Here is a 20,144-nt window from a genome sequence, read left to right as displayed (position 1 = left end):
TGTCACTCGGCAGGGGCTCTCTGAATGTAAAAAGGAATCTGAACAGTGTCTATCAGTGTATAGCGGGGATGCACTTGGAAGAGCAGGCTGGACAGCATAAAGCATTCCGCGGCTCTGATCTCTCGCTCCCTTTCGATTCTGGAGAGGCGGCAAATGCTCATCCGGATGATACCTCTCTTCCTCATAGCGAGCCGCTTCTTCCTCCAAGTCCTCCTCCTCGGAGGGGCTCAATTCCTCAGAGCTATCAAGCTCGAAGGCCTCCAATTTCTTAACTGGGTAGAGAGGCTTCCGTCTCGAAGCTCTATCCCTTTCCCTAGTTTTCTCTCCCAGAGCGTTCTTTCCCTTATCTCTCGCTTCTGCAGGTCGAGTGGAAGGGTCTGTGTTCTTGGGTATACCCTTTTTTCTCTCCCTTTTATCCTGGCTAGCCCCCACTCTCTCATTACGCTCTGTTTCTGACATGCTATCTTGTAACTCCTCAAGTGCCCCCTGTCCCGACGCTACAGAGGCGCGGCATTTCTCATCCTCCAGGCAAGAATGTATCAAGTGCCAAATGGACATCGTAACAAGTGCCACTAGCACAATTACCGCAGCTTCGGCCACGCTCTCTAACCTTGAGGAAGGGTCGGAGGAATTAAAACCAAACAGCTTGCCTCTCAGAGCTTACCTTGTTCTGCGGTTCTGAATCCTCTCCATGAGCAGAGGGTCTCCTCGGCACCAGCAGTTGTAAGGCTCCCCCAGCATCCTGGGCTTCAGCACCAATTGTTGCCTGCGCAGTCGTCTTGCCAGCAAGAAGACACGCAGACACTAGGATCCTTCTGCAGCAAGCATTTATTGCATCATGAAGAGGAAGACCCCGAGCCAATAATCGGCACTGCTTATATACACCACAGCACGGCGTGTCCGCCCATGATTGGCTATTTGCTCATCACCCCTTGTGAAGCCCCGGGATGGGCCGTGACTTGGCGCCTTTTCACTCTACGCACATGTGCAAACAGTTGTTTACCAGGAGTTGACAGTGGATGTAGGCGCCATCTTGTCAAGGCGAATGCCTCTCCAGCTCTACTGCTCTCCACAATGTAGTAAGCTATTACTGCATAAGCTATCATTTGTATATTGAATTGGCAAAAATGTTATAAAATCTCCTGTACAGTGAGTAGCCAAACCATTGAAGACAATACTTGGGATGGGGCTAACCCGACAACTCAATTTTCTCCTAATATATAAAAGAGAAATTGTTCTTCAGATTAACAGAAATGCCTGAAGAACAATTATGGCTTCATATGTATGAGTATAAAGAGGTTTGTAATAGATCCTTTTTTGGGGGGGGGGAAACAATCTGGAAGACAAAGTAAGGATAAAAGATAAACACAGTTGTATACCACAAGCTTGTAAGAATGTGTAACTGGAAAATATTCTACTCAAGAGCATACTGCTCAGAATTTTGCAAGTATTAAATAATTGAGAAGAGGGAAAAACATGGTGTTGTGAAAACCAGGCAGTAGGTGCTAGTGCAGTACTGTGTGCTATCCTCCCAGTATGTAGGCACCATGACAACAAGGCAGAGGAGCACGGTGAATTTGTGGGTGGTCAGGTTCACATGTTCACACATGGCCAGCCTGGGCTATAGAGTGAGACACCGTCTCAAGTCAAATGTTAAAATAACAGCCCATCAACTACTATAACCTCCTCCCCCCTACAAAAGAATCCGTGTACAGTGGTAGGAGATGTTGGTACTAAGTAATGTCTAGCTAGCATTGAATGACCCGGTTCTCGGGGCTTTAGTCACTCTGGTTTGAACATTTACTCAATGTAACCTTGAGAAAAACACACTTTGCAGTATTCTATCCGAGGATAAGAAGTACCTTTTTGAAATTGTACATTTCAGGGTCTTCTAGAAAACCTGAGGAGTCTCTCTGTAGACATCTATCATCCATGCCTTTATCTTTACATCTATGTACTTAGATCTTTGTATAAAATCATTGTTTGTATAAAAATTCCTTATATCCACATAGAGAGAGGAGAAGAAAAGAAAGAAACAGAAACACAGAGACAGAGAAAGAGACGCACAAAGAGATTAGTAAACCCCAGGGTCTGCAGTTGCCCTTACCAGAGCTCAGGAATCCTGAGTGTTTCAGCTTCAGGGAATGTTTTAAGAAGGCATTTCTGTTAAAATCTCCGTCCTCAGCTGGCGGCCTGTGGTGTTCTTGGGAGGCTGCGGAGCAAACCTTTAGTACATGGTCCTGATGGAAGGCGTCTGAGTTCTAAAGCTTCTCATCCTGAGCTGGGTGTGAAGGCTCAGGCCTCTCTGCCCAGCAGCCAGGAAGTGAAGGTTGGAGGACCAGGCATTCTAAACCCTTTTAGATATAGTGTGTGTTTCCGGGTACTGAGGGCGCATGAAACCCTGTCTCTAAAAGTCCCAAATGAAAAGGAAGGTAATTTATGAAAATTTAATTTAAAAACATTTATTTCCCTAGGCACTGAAATGAGCAGAAAAGAAAACAATGTCTTTCACATTTGCAATGCCAGCCTCTTTTTTCTAAGCATTTATTTATTTTAATTTTACAAGTATGAGTGCTTCTTCTGAATGTATGTTTGTGTCCCACATGCGTGCCTGACCTGGCCTGCAGGTCATGTTATTCGGGGGAACGAGGAGGGTCACAACCTGTGAATAAAGAATGGGCGAGAGAGACGACAGGACTCAAGGAAGCATTGCTTGTCAAGAGCCGTTTACTTAGTGCAGCCGAGCATATTTAAGGCAAAAATCTGGGAGGGGGAGAGGAAGGAGGGAGATGGAAGTTTACAAGATCTTCTGGGGTTGAGCTCCGGTGTGACAGGTGGGGAGCGGGTGGATGACAGGTGGAGAGGGGGTGGATTTCCGTGAATGTTCTTTTCCCAGGGCCAAGCCGGATCCTTGTGACTGTCAGGCAGGATGTTAATCTCAGGGTTCACATCCTTGTGATTGTCAGGCAGGATGTTAATCTCCGGGTTCTCAATTAGCTGGGGCAGGATATTTATCTCAGGGCTCTCATGGTTCCCAACACGTGCCCTGGACTTGGAGGCCTGAATAGGGCATTAGATCCCATGGAACTGGAGTTATAGATTGTTATGAGCTGCCGTGTGGGTGGCAAGAATCAAACACAGATCTTCTGGAAGGGCAGCCAATACTTTCAGCTGCTACGTTGCTTCTCCAGCCATTGCCCAGCCTTTAGAAATTATATTTCAGTAGAATTTCTGTAGGTCTCAGTTGCATCGCCCATGTGTCCCTCCTGCAGTTATCTGTTACTGCAGTCGTAGAGAGAAAGAGGCTCTCTTTAAAGACGATTGCCTGTTCTGCCTGCTACACTGGTAACTAACTACAGTTGGCTAAGAGGCCAGGGCTGCAGACATGTCCCAGTGGATGAAATAAAGCACTTGCTGTGCAAGCCTGAGGGAGAGCATAAGAACCTATATTTGTATTCCCAGACGCCTTGGTGATATGGGAATCAGAGACGTAAAAATCCCCAGATGCCTGGGCCACCTTGCCTGAGGGGCGGGGGGAGGTGCAGGAGAGAACTAGAGATGGTGTGGAAGTTAAATATACACATAAAAGTTGTCCTCTGACTTCTACAGTCATGTCATTGTATACATGTAGACACATCACACACACTCAAGTGTGTGCACACACCTACATACACACACACCAGATGCACACGCAAGCATAATATTAAATGTAGCATTCTGAACATAACATGCCTTTGGTAATCATACATTCACAATATCAGTGGTCACCAGCACAAGACTAGCACAAAATCAAGAGAGCCAAAGTCACGGCAAAGATGAGTGGACGAGGACCTCCAGGCCATACCCTTTACTGAAGAGCTCTGGACAGTTGATTGTTGCAGAGGGAGGGGGAATCTCCTATTGTTTTGGAAATATAACATTGGTAGTTCCCCATGGCCAGTGGATGTACATGGCCACCCATGTACATGGGGAGTACTAACTTGAATTAGTTGGTCACACACACACACACACACACACACACACACATACACACACACACACACACACACACACACACACATATATATGTGATACCAAACTGAATGATTGGGGGTGTATTGGAGGGGTCTGAGGGAAGTTGGATGGGGTGTAGGGCTCAATATGATTATATTTTATTATCTTCATGCATGAAATTCACAAAATCAAATAAAAAATAAAAAGAAGCTCATTAGGGCTGGGATGTGGCTCAGTGGTAGCTCCTTGCCTAGCATGCATGAGACCCTGGATTCAGTCTCCAGTACCATGGATAAAATGAATGAATAAATTGATGAATGAATGAATGAATGAATAATCTAATGAAAATTTTATCTTTCTTCTGAGAAAATAATTAAATTAGTTTAAAAAACTCTAAGATAATCTGACATAAATTTTCTTGAGAAGGCAAAAAGGGTGACCGGCTGAGTTATAATTATCTTTAGCTATCATGTTTCAGTTTTTATAAGGATAGTAGAAAACTAAGACCTTATGACCATAAACATCTCAGGAATAATTTAAAAGTAAAATAAATACAGGATCATTACCTTGAAAAGATAATTGCAATTATAAGAATACATGCAGAGAAAAATTAGCAAAGCCATTCAATTATTTAGTCTCAGGCATGCTTTGAAATCTTTTGAAAATTGGTGAGGTATTCATCGTTTTTCCTTTGCAAAAAAAAAATGAAAAATAGGCCCATATAATTGAGTTAATTACTAACATTATACATTGAATAAAGGAGTCCTTTGGAATAGTATTTCCAAATGAGAGATTCTTCTGCAAAACACGTTCACAAAGTAGGTAGGATTATGGAGGCATAACTTTCACAGGTCAAGCTTAGTAACCATGTCAACCAGGTTTTTAAATTACTCAAGAATGGTATTAATATCTTCATCTTGTTGACTCTTGCTGATAGGATGTGTGTGTGTATGCAGAAGGCATACGGTATACGGTAAAAGCGCAGTACAGCAGGGTTTATTCGGATGTAACATACTTTTAGTCTATAAAGGGGAGGTCAGGTACAGTGGGGGACTCTATAGAACTAGTTGTGAATGTGCAGTAGGCCATGCCAGAGAATTTCTCTAAATTGAAACTAGTATGTACCCTATTATACTACAAGAAGCATAAATGAGAGAAAACATTCTTAAAGTCATTTATATCTAATACTTCTATACACATGTATTTTAAATTTTTATTACTGTTATCATCAGCATCATTATTATTTCTTCGTGGACTTGAGATTGAAACTAGACCTTCAGTCATGCTGAGTGAGGTCTGTACCACTCAGATAATTCCCATGACCTCTTTCCTTAGTCTATTGTAGCTCACTGACTTGTCCTGGCTGGTCTTGAACTCTCTCTCCAGTCCAGGTTTTCCTTGAACTAGGGATCCTCCAGGTTTACCCTCTCCTTTGTCTGCCTGAACTGCAAGTCTACACCACCATGAAAAAAATGTTTTAAGTATGTTTCATCCGTAAAAGTGAACTTAGAGAGCAAAATGAAAAGGAGTCCTTGGGAATCTGTCTTATAGGTGCAATATGCAAAAACGGAAATTTAGAGATAACGTAGAGCAAACCTGGCTAAAGTTTTTAAGAAAAAATATCATAGAACTAGAACTAAAAATTACAAGTGTAAAGAAAACAGATCTTGCAGACTACATGAAGCTATAAGGACAGAAGCTCGGAGAAGAGGAGGAATTGTATATTATTGCTGATAAAGAAGATCTGCTAAAAGTCGAAGGGAAGAAACAGGATGGAGGTGTGAAAGTAAGGAGAGAGAAGTGGAGAGGAGATGCAAAAGAAAGGAGAGAGAGTAAGAGCAAGAAAGACAGGCAGCAAGCAAGAGAGCAAGAGAAAGGGAGAGAGAGAGAGAGAGAGAGAGAGAGAGGAGGCGAGAGAGGAGAGAGATCTGGAGGGGGAGGGAGAAGGGTGGGTGGGCTCAGAATTCAAACAGCCTGTGGAAAGTAGGTTCTTTTCCAGTATTGAGAAGTGATGTGTAATTTAAAGCAGACCACCATAAGGCTGCAATACCGAGTCGATCCAGCCTCCCAGAATAATCTTTCCAGACCAAACACTGTGGGAAACCACTTTATTTTATAGCAGGCTCTTTCACATTCTTGTCCAGATAAAAATAGACACATGCGCAAAAAGGAATGTTTATGGAGACGCTGACATGGCATGTAATAAGGGAACTGTTAGATAAGATGTGAGCGAAGCAGTAATTATTAAGACAATAGTATTTTGTAAAATAATTGCTGCCCTGTGTTAACAGAAGTCTTGGATTTTAGCAGTCATGGCTGTTGGGGTCTGGGTAGGTAAGAAGTTTCTGGCATGGATTTGTTGGGCAGAGATTTTTTGGGATAGTGATTGTGCAACAGTTGCCCTTTATCCCTAGCTGCAAATGTTTCTGTGCTATTTATGTTCTGAAACGCGGAATAAAGAGCCTTGGGAGCAGAAGGGACAGAGAGCTTAGCACTGAGACACTCGTGCCTGCCTGCCTTTAAATTTCCTCCTCAACCTCTCTTTGAACTCCCACATTGTATTCATGCATGTTTGTCTAAATCTGTGATCTGCTTGAGAACTTGTGCTTTATAAAATTAAAAGACTATTTATTCTTTAAGAGACTAGTTTCCAATGAAAAATATAACACTACTGTATACAATCATACAGAGGTAATTTTATTTTAAAATACTTTCTTTAAAGAAAATTTATAATTTCTCTCTCTCTCTCTCTCTCTCTCTCTCTCTCTCTCTCTCTCTCTCTCTCTCTTTCTGTGTGTGTATGTGTGTATGTATGTATGTGTATGTACCTTGGAGGCCAGAAGAGGGCATCAGATTTCATGAAACTGGAGTTACATGTGCCTGTGACCTACTGCATATGGGTACTAGGAATGACACTTGTATTATTTTAAAATATCTAACAGCGGAAAATAAGAATAAAGTACAAAGCAGGCACCTTATCTATGACCAAATACCTGAGAAGGGTTAGTAAGGACAGGAGTGTCATTCTGTTTCCTGTTTGAGGGTGCAGTCCACATGACAGAGAAGTGTAGTGTAGCTGGACCCGTCTTCTGACCCACAGTGTGGAAGCAGAGAATGCTGGTGCTCAGCTCACAGTTTTTTAATTCACCCCCAGATGTCAGCCTATGGGATGATGTCGCCACATTCACGGTGGGGCTTCTCTCCTCAGCTAAATATTTATGGCAACACCCTTACACTGGCACGTTTCCATGGTGATTCTGAATCCTGTCAAGCTTACAGTGAAGACTGATCTTCATACAGGAACTCTTAAGGCAAAGGGAATGGGCATCGTCTACCATCTTAGAGCTTCCTCACACAGCACAGCCACAGTGAATTCCACCAAACGCCACCTCCACTTCCAGTTTGTTTTTCTTTTGAAATATTTTCCTATTTCCAAAGTAGCGTGGAAAGAAATGGGACAGATTCTGTTTATCACTTTTCTAATAATCACTAGATTTGCCATGCATTGTCAATTTGTATTGTTTTAAATGGAAAAAAAAAAAACTACGTGTTTCAGATGGCTTTAGAAAGTTACAAGGTGGTATAAATAGTTTTCTACCTGAGGACCACCTATGGTTAGAATTCATCTCTACTCCGTGCCACCACCACTAACCTAGACTCAGATATCTTAGCTTTACTTTCTCTTCGCTTGTCTTTACTTTTAGTGGTTGAAATTTTCATTGTCATTTACTAAAGGAGAAAAAGGACAACATGGTTCAAGTATTAGTAAATTAGGTTTCTCCACACTGACTTTCGAGTGAAGCTCTCCATCCTAAACAGAGAAGCTATGTTTTCCAATAGATGTGCTTTAGTAATGAGACACCTAGTTGGTCAGACTCAAGGCATAGAGTCTACGGAGTGCTCAGCCCTTAATGAGGACCATCTACATCATGCCCCTCGTCTTGAGACTCAGAGATGATCTCATTAGAGGGGTATAATTGTTATTAGAACTAGAGGTTGCAGAAGACTCTGAAGAGCAGTGTTTTCTGGACCTGGCAGGCCCACTGACGACATGACCTAGCAGCAGTTTCACTGGATACATAAGATCTGCACAAAATCAAGTCATTCAAAACCCCATGGTGGGTGAGGGAGGGATTATGAAATCACACAGTAGTCAAAAGTTGTTGGAGACTATTGAGAACTGGGGAAGGAGTCTAGATAGCTTGCCCATGTTCCAACTGATGGCCCTATTCCCCTATGCCTGTGCACATACTGGCAATCCAAACTGGACACAATTTTTTTTTTAAGTGTATGAAGCAAGAAAAGGAGATTTGGTGTAAGTCATCTGGGAACAGTTGGCTGCAAGGGACTGGGGTGACTTTGATCAAAACACCTTGGTTACATATTTAAAATACTCACATAAATATATAAAAAGATGAAATGACCCATAAGGGTAAATTTATAGAGCTATTTACACATCTTCTAGAATATTTCTAAATAAAACCAGGGTATTTTCTTCTTGATTCTCCAGAGGATTATGAATGGGACTTCTGTTAAAAATACATAACCGTTGGTTTCATAAATCTCAGCGAATAAATATTAGTCCAATTTTTAGACTATCAGTTAAAATGTACCAAAAGCAAACATTTTCAAGTTATTATTAGATGGTAGGAATATATGGTGAAATTGCCCTTGGAAGCACAAGGGCAGCCATAAAAGGCATGTTCAAGAGATATCAACAGCCTATGCTTAGCTCTAGTCTGCAGGGTTCCAAAACTGAACAAGCTACTCAAGATGGGTGATGTCAAGCTTTCTGTCTTGGGTGGCAAAGGTACAGGGAAATCAGGTGAGTAGTGCTTTGTTTGCTAGCATGATTCGAGGGTGAGTAGACACAGCGTAGACTAGTCAATAGTAGCCATCTAATACACAACTACCAGTAATAATGAGGTCACTGTGAGATAATTTGCATATGAATTTTTCTGTATGCATTTTCAATCTTCTGGGCAGGTTATTATTTCTGAACTTCTTAAGGAGGTGGGGCAGTGTGGTTGCCTGAAATATGAATCTGAATCTTGTTCCTCTGATGTTTAAAACTCTAAAGACTTGCAAGAAACTCTTCCAGGACTGTCCCAATTGTGTCTTCCTCCAGCACACTTGCCCACAAACCTGCCAGTGGTCAGTTGTTTTTTGTTTTCCTTTTTTTGTTGTTTTTTTGTTTTGTTTTGTTTTGTTTTTGAGGCAGGGTTTCTCTGTGTAGCCCTGGCTGTCCTGGAACTCACTCTGTAGACCAGGTTGGCCTTGAACTCAGAAATCCGCCTGCCTCTGCCTCCCAAGTGCTGGGATTAAAGGCATGTGCCACCACCACCCGGCCTATGGTCAGCTATTTTGAGAGGACTTTTCTCTTGTAAGCGTAGGGTGGGCAGAGGGGAACAGAACATGGAGTTTATAGGCAGCATCCCTAAAGGGCTGTGGCTTTGTGGAGGCACTGCTTTATGGGCATTCTGGAACCCAGCACAAAAGGCACTGATTCTAGAAGTTATTATTCCATGTCATTTTATTTTACTCTGCTGCACAATCTAATGGTAGCAAAATTTTCACCAAGCAACGACCTCAGCTCAACAATGAGAGCTGAATAACTAGCAGTCTCACGTTGTGGTAAGTCTGCAGTCTCCCTCTGGTTCCCAGGCGCTCATTCACTGTGTTTGTTAACAACTGTACATGCTGGACACTGCTGCCTCCCTTCCTCCACAGAGAACCTTGGAACCAGATTTAATTAATAGGGAAAATAAGTGTTGCAAGAGCTTTGGATTTCAAATATAATGAGGAATACATTTGTGGTTTAGAAGGTAAGGTGTTTTATATGTTTGCATTTGTTAATGAATTCCATAACAATTTACATGTGTAGCATGTAAGATCACACATTTATGTCTCCAGAATCACGGTTTTAGCACCTCAACTTTTAGACCAGGATTCAGAAACATTTTAAGCTCCTATCTAAGGCTTGCAGACTACTGAGTGAAAATCAAGATTCTGTATCTAACTGAATTATCAGTATTCTAAAATGCAACAAACCTTAAATCCTGTTCATTCATTTAACAGCTCTTACAGTAAGGTTTCTAACCAAGCGGTTCATTGGAGAATACGCTTCTAATTTTGGTAAGTTACTGCTGTATGCTTCCATTCATCTTAATATTTTAACATAAACATCTTAAGTCTAGTTAAAACCAAAGAGGGATTTTGGCAGAATTGTTATTTTTTACATTCATTAAAATGTTTTAATTCAAAGATTCTAATTTTAAATTCCAAAATAGGTTTGATTTGAATTAAGTTTTTTTAAAAATTGAATTGAATAGTTTTGTCATCAAAATTACCCAACAGAGTGATGACTTAGAGAGTAGTGAGTTTCTCAAGTATAAGGCTAGAACACAGTAAAGTTGTGGTTCTCTTCTGGAGATACTGCCAAGCACAAGCATGCACTTTCTGTGAAGTATAAAAAGGTTTTGATAATTAACATCTGTTAAAAGACAAAGACATTAATATTCAGAGCACAAACAACTATAAAAGGAAGCTTGTAAAACTGTGCAATAACAACAGAATGATAAATTAATTAAGCATCATACTGTTATCTATGCTGTTTCAATAAATTTCAGTGAAATTCTACAAAAGATACCAAGGCACATTTATATAATCACAAAGTCATTTTATTAAGTCTAACACAGTTTCTTTCTTCTTTTTTTTTTTGTCAATAAAAATTGGCATTGAATATAGGAGATACCACAGCACAAAAGTAAGGAATTTTGTTATACCTTTCAGTATAGTTTTTGTTCAGAGATTGATCAAAATAATAAACTTTATATTTTTTTTCTGATCAATGAGGATTAAATGCTTTTCCTTTTCATTTCTCATATCAACAATAGCAAAATGCAATGAAATGGAAGGGAGTTATTTTTCTTCAATATTGCTTATTTTGTGTCAGAGAGTTAATAATTGTTTTTCTATGTGAATCGAAGAAAACATTTGTTCACAAGAGGGTATTATCAGCATATTGCTGAAATGATTTTAAAGATTTCTGTCATGTGGCTCTCTCTATGTGTACAGCATAGCGTTTCTATGCAGTTGACACTGTGAACATTTTAAGACAAGTATTTGAAAACTGCTTACAGAAAGAAGACCACGGAAAAAAAAGAAATTTCTAGTGTTTCATTTCAAGGAGTGAAAATCTTAGGCACAGGGGTCAAGATAACACACAAGCTGAGAGGCCTGGATGAGAAAGTTTTCTCTGAACAGGGTAGAAACTAAATATAAACAAGATAAAGCAGTCTCTGTAGGAGGGGAGACAACAATGAAGCCTTCACCTTAATCTTTTCTACAATGCAGTTCTATAAACAAATGAAATGTTTACACATTCTCAGCTGTGACATCTATGTGCATAATATAAGACCTGAGGACATTTTGAAAAGATAAGCATGTGACCCAAAGGTCGCCAACTCTATGGAAAGTAGCTCACAGAAGCAACTCCATCTTGTCAAGAAAGGATAGAAGGGGAAATTAAAACACTCTAAAACAGTTAGAGATGACAGCCCTTGCCAATGCTGTGAGATCTGAGAGAAAGTGTTTTTAAGCTGTCTGGGAGAGTTTATGATTCAGGGCAAATAGTAAACGTGGGAAGTTTAGGGGAAAAAAAAAGACAAGATAAACGTTCTGCAAACAAAATCTGATGTTTGTGGAAACTGGGACAAATGTTATTCCTGGAAAGACTTTAAAAGTCACTCTTCATCTTCTGAGGAAACATTTGTTCAGCAAATATCTGCTTCTTTTGAAACATAGAGATTTGTTGATTTTTTATGTGAATATACATGTCCCAGAGTGCCTGCATGTGTACCATGTGTACACAGGTGCCCAGGGTGGTCAGAAGTAGGCATCATCCCGAGGAATTGAAGTCACAGGCAGCTGCCAACCTGTGAACCAAGGTCTTTTGCAAGAGCAGTAAGCACTTCAAACCATGGAGCCATTTCTCTAGGATCCTCCATTATTTCTTATTATGGGCTACAGAATAGTAGTCAATGTGAGTGAGTTATGTTTTTGTTTAAGTGTATTAATTTTCAGAGGAATACAGCTGGAGAAACAGTTACAGAAATAGTTTGTTCATTCAAAAAATGTTCATTGAATTACTCACGACAGTCTACATATTTTTATACATCAATAAGGTGTATTTGAGGAAAAAAAGGATAGATATTCAACTTTTCATAGCATCTGTGATGTGGAAGAAGGGTTTGACAATCTTAGCCAAAAATTATCATTTATTATGTCATTTGATAATAAGTGTTATAAAATAAAACAAACCAGAAAAAAAGCACTAACAAGGTCTCTCTATATTTTTAAGAAATAAATGTGGAAGCGTATGTTTGCAGCCCCAATCCTTGGGGAAAGGGTCCGCAGGGGAAAGTTAAATTCCTAGGTCAGCCTGGAATACATAGAGGGAAACTGTCTTTAAACAGAAGTGAAATCAAATGACAAGATAGGCCAAGAAAGGATCAGTCAAATACAGAAACGATGGAGAAGATTTCTGAGGAATTACATGTAAGGTGGACGAAAACCAATAAATGTCAAAGTTTGGATACGAGAAGTTTCTGACAAAGTTGAGTAATACTCAAATTTGAATAAGTTAGTACAGAGTGGACAGAATGATAGGGGAGATATCTCAGGCAGTCTACCGAGAGGACAGAAGGAATGTGTGCTGAAAGAGAGGAACATTAACGAGAATCGTAAAGGCTCCTTTCTCCAAAAGAAACAAGGGTTGCTTGGCAAAGTTGGTGCAAATGCCTAGCTCTCTTTGCTTTTGCCTTCCGATTCTTCTACAGATGGGAAGCAAGTTGGTGATACACGGATGAACCGTGATTTTTAACGGAAATCTAGGCAGAAAGAATAGTGCTTGGGAAACTGTAATAGAATTATTGGCAGGTAGACTAACTACTTTATATTTTGAATGTTGAGTAAAATAATACACTGTGAATTGTATACCAAGAGACAAGTCAAGTCACAAGTGATCTTCAGGCTTTTCATCAGAATGAGGTGAATATCATTGAATAGATTTAGATCTATGAGATAGATTTTTGCAAGGAGTATGGAAGTCTGGTGTTTCACATAACCAGGTTGAGATGTTTGTTGGATACTTAAGTGAATATTACTAACAGTAAACCATTGTCTGGAGTTTGAGAGAGAGGTCTGCATTGCAAATACATGCCGAGGTGATTGCTACATAACACACAGGGCTCCAGATCCTGTGTATTACACATCTGTTCTACCTGGTACCCCCAGAGGCCAGTTCTGTTGTAACTGTTTCTCCAGAAAAGTGTCAGTAAAGGCACAAGTTTCAGAAAACACTGATAGTACATGACAGTGAATAAAAAAAAAATTATAACAGAAATAGAAAGTGTGGAATGAAGACCGTATGAAGAAAAACTTGGGATTATATCAATGACTGCATATTGCAATACAACTAACAAAGCTGACAAGATCAAGGGTCAGTCTAAACCATTTAAAACCATTTCCACATGTTTATAAGATGTTGGTCCTGGGTACTAAAAAGCAAGATGATTCAGTGTCTAAGGTGCTTTACGCCAAGCCTAAAGATCTGAGGTTCTCCCAAAATTGTGGAAGGAATTTGTTTTTTAACATCCTCACAGTTACACAGATACACACACACACACACATACACAGACACATGTGTGCACATGCACACTCACTGATCTATCAGTAAATGTAATAAGTAGTAAAGAAATTCATGATAGAGGACACATAAAAGATTTACTCATGATATATTTGTCCATGGATGAGAGAAATTTTTAATGTGCTGAGAGGATATAAACCAGCCTTGGGGAAGACCATCTATATTACTCATATGAAGGTATGCACATGAATAGACACAGCCAAGTTTATGTTTGCTGGTCAATACAAGATATGCATGCTTTCCTCACTGGCTCTGACCATAGATACTCTACTCTGACATTAAAATGTGACTGTTGTGGGACTGGACATTTGTCTCAGAAGTTAAAAACACTTGCTATTATTGTAGAACACCAAGGTTTGGTTCAGCACCTACATGGCAGGTCACAACCATCTGTAATGTGGGTTTCAAGGGATCCAGTGTCCTCTCTGGCCTCTGGGGGTACCTGATGCACATACAATCCATGTAGACAAAACACTTACACACACACACACACACACACACACACACACACACACATTTAGTAAAAAGAGCCTTAAAATATGCTTTGTTGAATTTGGGAAGCCAAGATTAGTTACATATGAACGTTTATTCTGAAGTTTTCCCATAGTAACAATGAGTACACATTTTTTTTTTCAGAATCTGTCTATAATAAACACTTGTGTTTGGAAGGGAAGCCATTAAATCTGGAAATATATGACCCGTGTTCTCAAGTAAGTCAGACAAAATACCTCTTTGTTTTATTTTCAAGCATGATTTGAAGAAGAGTTGGTATGAAATGCAAAATAATGTCAACACTGAAATAACTTCTCAATTGATTATTAAAGTGTTGACATTTCTTTTAGCATAAATTTTATCATCAGGATTCTGCATAAATTTCTATTAAATGTAAGCATGGCAAAAATATCTTTAATATCTCTAATGAACTACATATGAGCCCAGAAAATATTCTTAACAGAAACATTAAGATTTTATGTAATGTATATGAGGGTCTTGCTTGTATGTGCTCTTTCTGGATGTGTACCATGAGCATGATTTGTCCACCATGGTAAGAAGAAGGCATATATCACCTGGAACCAGAATTACAAATGGTTGTCAGTGCTATGTGGGTTTTAGAAACTGAACCTGAGTCCTAGGGTTGAGGAATAGTAGGGGCTCTTAGCCAAGGAGCCATCTTTCCATCACCTAACAAGATTCTCTAAAATACCAGTGCTCATGGTGTAGCTGCCAAAATAACTTGTCAGTTTTCATTATATTGTCTATATTTATAGCTAGTTTTTAATACAGCATCAATAATAGAGATTTTGAGTATAAATTTCCTTATATGCCAATACACTAAAATATCAAAATAGAATTAAGAAAGTGAATAGAAATCTCCAGCTTTCTAAGATTTCAAAGCATGTTCTTGTTATTGATTTGTTTTAGGCACTTGACCCTAAATTTTTCTGTAAACATTTTTAGATAAATTTTGTAAAATTTTTACTTTTATATGCTTGAATCTACTATTAAAAGGAAATATATATTCCAGTTTGAGGAGATGACTCAGTGGATAAAGTGCTTGTCATGCAATCATTAGGACCCAAGTTTGGATTCTTAGAATCTACTCAGAGCTAGGCACTATATCAGACATGTGACATTCCAGCACTCCTATGCTGTGATGGAGGCAGTCAGGAAGTTCCTGTGCCATCCAGCCTGTTATCCATAACAAAAACTCCATCTCAAACAAGGTGGAAGGGCTTCACTAATACCTGAAGTTGTTCTCCGGTCTTTGTTTGTTTGCCATGCCAAGGATGGGATAACACTCACACATGAAGATGCATACACACATACAAATTCACAGAGGTGGGGAGGGGGAAGGAGATGGGGAAGGGAAAGGGAGAAGGGAAGGGAGAGGGAGAGGGAGAGGGAAAGGGAGAGGAGAGGAGAGGAGAAAGAGAGAGAGAGAGAGAGAGAGAGAGAGAGAGAGAGAGAGAGAGAGAGAGAGAGACTCCATTCATTGACACACAGATTCCATTTTCTGAAGACCAATGTATGAAAATTTCTTTAAAAGGCATCATATCAAATTCTTGAGAAAAGTTATGAAGTGAGATTGAAATAACTGTGTGTGTGTGTGTGTGTGTTTAAGAAAGACAGTGATGAGAAAGAAAGAGGAATAATGAAAGGACATCTTAGAAAGTATTGTTCTTTGGCCTTATTGAAATAGGTAACCATTAAGTAAAGCAAAAAATTCTGTGGTGCGATCAGATCACTACACTTCACGCATTTGGTTACTTTACAGCCACAAAAAGCAAAATGCTCCCTCACAAGTGAGCTGCACTGGGCAGATGGATTTGTGATTGTGTACGACATCAGCAACAGGCCTTCCTTTGCTTTTGCAAAAGCCCTTATCTACAGAATTCGGGAGCCACCAATGACACATTGTAAAAGGTAAGACATTTCCTTTCCATCTTCTTCCCTTTTTACTAAATCATCATCTTCCTGAGAGCATCATTAGGAAGGATTTAATACAGACTTCCAATTACAAAATTTAACAGCCCTGAACAATTCACCTTCTCATTCCACAGGAGTTACACATGTAGTAAAAGGAATCAGATGAGAATGCTTTATACCCTGGCTGACATAAACAGTTACTAGCCCAGAGTAAATGGCTATTTTACAAGACAGCTGCTATTGTTAACATGACACTCATGAGCAGAATCACGGTGTTCCGCACAGCATCTCCTCCATGCCGCCACCTTTCCTTTTCATCCTCACTAAAATGTTAAGGATCCTAGATAAATACAGATTTATTATGTTTGGTATCTTGTGAAATCCAATTTCTTGTCACTTGGTTGCCCAGCATGTCACAGCAGAAGCAGAATGTGTTTGATAGTCAACCATCTATAAATGTTAAGGATGTGGATACATTTTTCTCCACTTTTCCCCTAAGATAAAAATATGGTCAATAATTCACTGTAAACCACCTTGGCACACAGACAGTGAAGGAAGATATTTAGAGAGTTGTTGCTCTGGTAATTAAACACTTAGGTGTTTGAGATCCTTAGTTTAATCTCTATTTTTAATGTTTGAGCATTTCTCATTAAAGTGTTCATTTTTGTTCAAATGCTGGTGGGAGGCATTACATAGGTTCTTATCAGTGTTACACGTGACATCTAAGACGATGGTATGCTTGAGTGGACCTTAAAGTCAATTTATTACTGTAAAATTGCCACATGTGTACATGTGATATCATAGCTCCTGTAAATGGCAATGGAATTAATTACTTTTATATAGGTGTGACACAGAACCCAGCACAAAAAAAAAAAAATGGAATAATGGATTAATGTTGGCTCTGGGTTTCACGTGCTCAGTCCTTCTCACCCATCTCCATGTTTATGGGACTTCAGTCAGGTAGATTCTTATGGTTCTGAGGTGGGGACTATTTTCCCATTTTGCTTAACATATAATGTGTCAAACTGGAGAAGATTACAGCCATTCTAGGTTATTGTATCTATCCCCAAATAAAGAATACCTCAGTGCTTCTCCAAACTCTAGTCACTGATAGTAGTGTTTTTGTTATTTATTTCATCCTGTGGAAAATGGCTTTAACAGTGAGGATGTGTCTCCAAATACATCCATGGCTGCGACCATAGATATAATACCTACTAGGACTTTTAACTTTTTGACCTTTGGATCTAAAATCACCTTTTTTTTTTTTTTTACAGTAGTTGACCCCATCTTGAAAAAATTACTCATTGTGTTTCAGGGTGGTGGAACCAGCTGTGATTTTAGTTGGCAACAAGCAAGACCTCTGCCACATGCGAGAGGTTGGCTGGGATGAAGGGCAAAAGCTAGCAATTGATTTTCGCTGCCAATTCTGTGAGCTGTCTGCAGCAGAGCAGTCCTTGGAGGTCGAGGTGATGTTTCTCAGACTCATCAAAGACATTCTGATGATCTTCAAACATAAGGAGAAGAGAAGACCCAGTGGGTCTAAATCAATGGCCAAACTGATCAATAATGTATTTGGAAAGAGAAGGAAATCTGTTTAGTAGACATATAATCCAGAGGAATTGATTCATCAAAGCTTTTCAAATACTTAAATGACAATCAAACTTATGATTTATACAATTAAAAGACAGATTTTTTGAGCTGTGAAATGAGTAAAAAATTAGTCATGGCTTCATCTTAAAATATGTAATTTGTTCTTTGAGTTATATTTGGTTCACATTGTTTCCTATACCAACTTCCACTTGTCTGAGTGAACACTCAATCTGTTGTAAAAATGGTGAGCTGTGCCCTATGCCTCGGTTGAGAAAATTCTGCACGTGATGCTTTGTTAAAGTACTATTGTAAAGTGTGTGATTCACTTTTATATTTTGTTATTGTTTTGAGTAAAACAAACAGATATTCAAACAGTAAATGCATTGCCAAGCACAAGCCATCAATTTTAAAGGGATATCCTGATATTTAACAGGTTTTAACTTTAAAACATGATTTATAGTTGGATATGTTAAATTATCTGTCCTAAAATAAATATTTTGTATTTGATAAAATAGTGAAACAGTTGTGTTGTATGAATTAGGTACTATTCTTATATCAGTAAAATTTAGAATATATATGTATATATATATATTTGTTATATATATACACATATGTATATGTAAATGTACATATATACATATATATATGTGTGTGTATATATATACATACATATAAGAAATTCAAGTTAATAGAGGAATTATTTTGCTGGCTTTCAATCTGAAGGGATACAGTCTATCATTCAGGAAGTCATGAAGGCAGGAATGTGGTCACACTGCATTACCAATCAAGATGAGCACTGGATCTCAATTGGCTTTCTCATTTTTCTTGTTATTGAGCCTGGGACACCAATCATTCATGATGAGTCTGCCCTACTCGGTGAAACCTCCTGAGAAACACTTTCACAGACTTGCAAGGTTACAGTTGTTGAGGACATTGCTCACAGAGAACTTTATGACTAGCATTAAGATCAGGTATAAGTGAAAGGTTATTGAGTTTAGTTTATTTAAGTGAAAATAAAATATATTCAGATTTGCAGCTGTGATAAAACAATGAACAAAGCCAACCTCGGGAAGAAAGGGCCTGTTCATTTTCTAGGCCACGGACCACGATAGAGAGAAGCCAGGAAAGGAACTTGAATTTGAAATCACAGATGAATGCTGCTTATTGCCTGCTCCCTGTGGCTTGCTCAGACTGCTTTCCTATACACCCAGTCTCATCTGCTAAGGATTTGTACTTCTGAGAGGGATTTGGGCCTTCCTACACCAATTAGCCATCAGATCAACATGATGGAGAGAATTCTGCAGTAGAGATTTTTCTCTTTGCAAATATGTCTGCATTTGTGCCAAACTGACAAGAACTAAGCAGCGAAATGGATACATGCACAACTTTGGAGGCTTTGCTGCTGTGAGAGATATACTTTCTTGTGTGATGTGAACTTTATTATACCCCGTGGGCTATTCTTTCTTTGTAAGGACAATGGTATACCTTTCTTCTAAACTAGAGTACTTCTAAGCTATAAGTACCTTACTGTACTTACATGCCTAGTTTTTCTCCTACTCTGAAGCTATTTGCCTAACATCTAACAACATGTTGATAGTTATAATTGGATCTTGGACAAACTTGGACTATAGGAAGGACACACTCACACTTGGTTACTATATGGAAACAGGAGTTTAGCAACTATGATACAAGAGGGTTTTGAGTAGAGGATGATAAATTTGAGTGGAACAAAGGTGGCCCAGAATGTTAGGTTAAAGAGAATAGAATCCATAGATATGAGCTAACAAGCCACAATTTAAGATATTAGGAAGATACGTTGAGATATTCTACATTACTGTTTCTTAAAGTCTGAACATATTTAGATCATTCACTCTATTTTCTAGTTGAGTCTATCTGCCTGTAAATGTCGTCTCATTTTTCTTTACAGTTGCATACTATTCCATCATGTATATGTAATACACTTTAATTATGCATTCACCTGTTATAGGACATTTAGGTTGTTTCAATTTTTATTGTGATAGGGAAATAGACAGTGAATATGATTGTGCAAGTGTCTGTTGAGTCAAGTTCCTTAGGCCATGTGCCAAGAAGTTGTACAGTTGGGGTATGTAATATATTCAATTTTAGCTTTTGGAGAGTTCTCCATACTGATTTTCAGGTTGGCTACCCCAGTTGTAATTTGCTAACAGAGGATGAGAGCTCTTTTTTTCTGCATATTCTCTCCAGCAGGTCCTGCAGGATTTTGTCTCCTTGCCATTGTGACTGGTGTGAGATTCAATTTCAGAGTGGTTTGAATTTTCATTTCTCTGATTGATAACAATGATGAATGTTTAAAAAAGACATTTCCTAGATATTTTTATTTCTTCTGAGAATTCTCTATTCAGAGCAACAGCCCGTTTCTAATTGAGTCTTTTTTTTTTTTTTT

At 39.0% G+C, this 20,144-nt stretch overlaps 1 protein-coding gene across 1 annotated transcript; it reads left to right on the top strand.

Moving 5' to 3' along the window:
* Positions 1-8,664: 8,664 nt before the first annotated feature.
* Positions 8,665-17,835, top strand: Rergl (RERG like). Its single transcript, XM_031383730.1, has 5 exons — positions 8,665-8,818; positions 10,072-10,128; positions 14,339-14,412; positions 15,978-16,126; positions 17,445-17,835. Exons 1-5 carry the CDS (start codon positions 8,767-8,769, stop codon positions 17,725-17,727), a joined length of 615 nt encoding a protein of 204 aa, XP_031239590.1. The 5' UTR covers positions 8,665-8,766; the 3' UTR covers positions 17,728-17,835.
* Positions 17,836-20,144: the final 2,309 nt, after the last annotated feature.

The sequence above is a fragment of the Mastomys coucha genome, unplaced genomic scaffold, assembly GCF_008632895.1.
Source record: "Mastomys coucha isolate ucsf_1 unplaced genomic scaffold, UCSF_Mcou_1 pScaffold20, whole genome shotgun sequence".
NCBI lineage: Eukaryota > Metazoa > Chordata > Mammalia > Rodentia > Muridae > Mastomys > Mastomys coucha.
Note: the sequence above shows the minus strand (reverse complement) of the source record. Positions and strands in the feature narration are given on the sequence as shown.

Bases quoted from the DNA above. Each gene is read 5' to 3' on its own strand.
- Rergl (XM_031383730.1), top strand. From the start codon at position 8,767: ATGGGTGATGTCAAGCTTTCTGTCTTGGGTGGCAAAGGTACAGGGAAA. The intron at 14,413-15,977 runs GTAAGTCAGACA...GTTACTTTACAG, and splicing joins TATATGACCCGTGTTCTCAA to CCACAAAAAGCAAAATGCTC. The intron at 16,127-17,444 runs GTAAGACATTTC...ATTGTGTTTCAG, and splicing joins CCAATGACACATTGTAAAAG to GGTGGTGGAACCAGCTGTGA.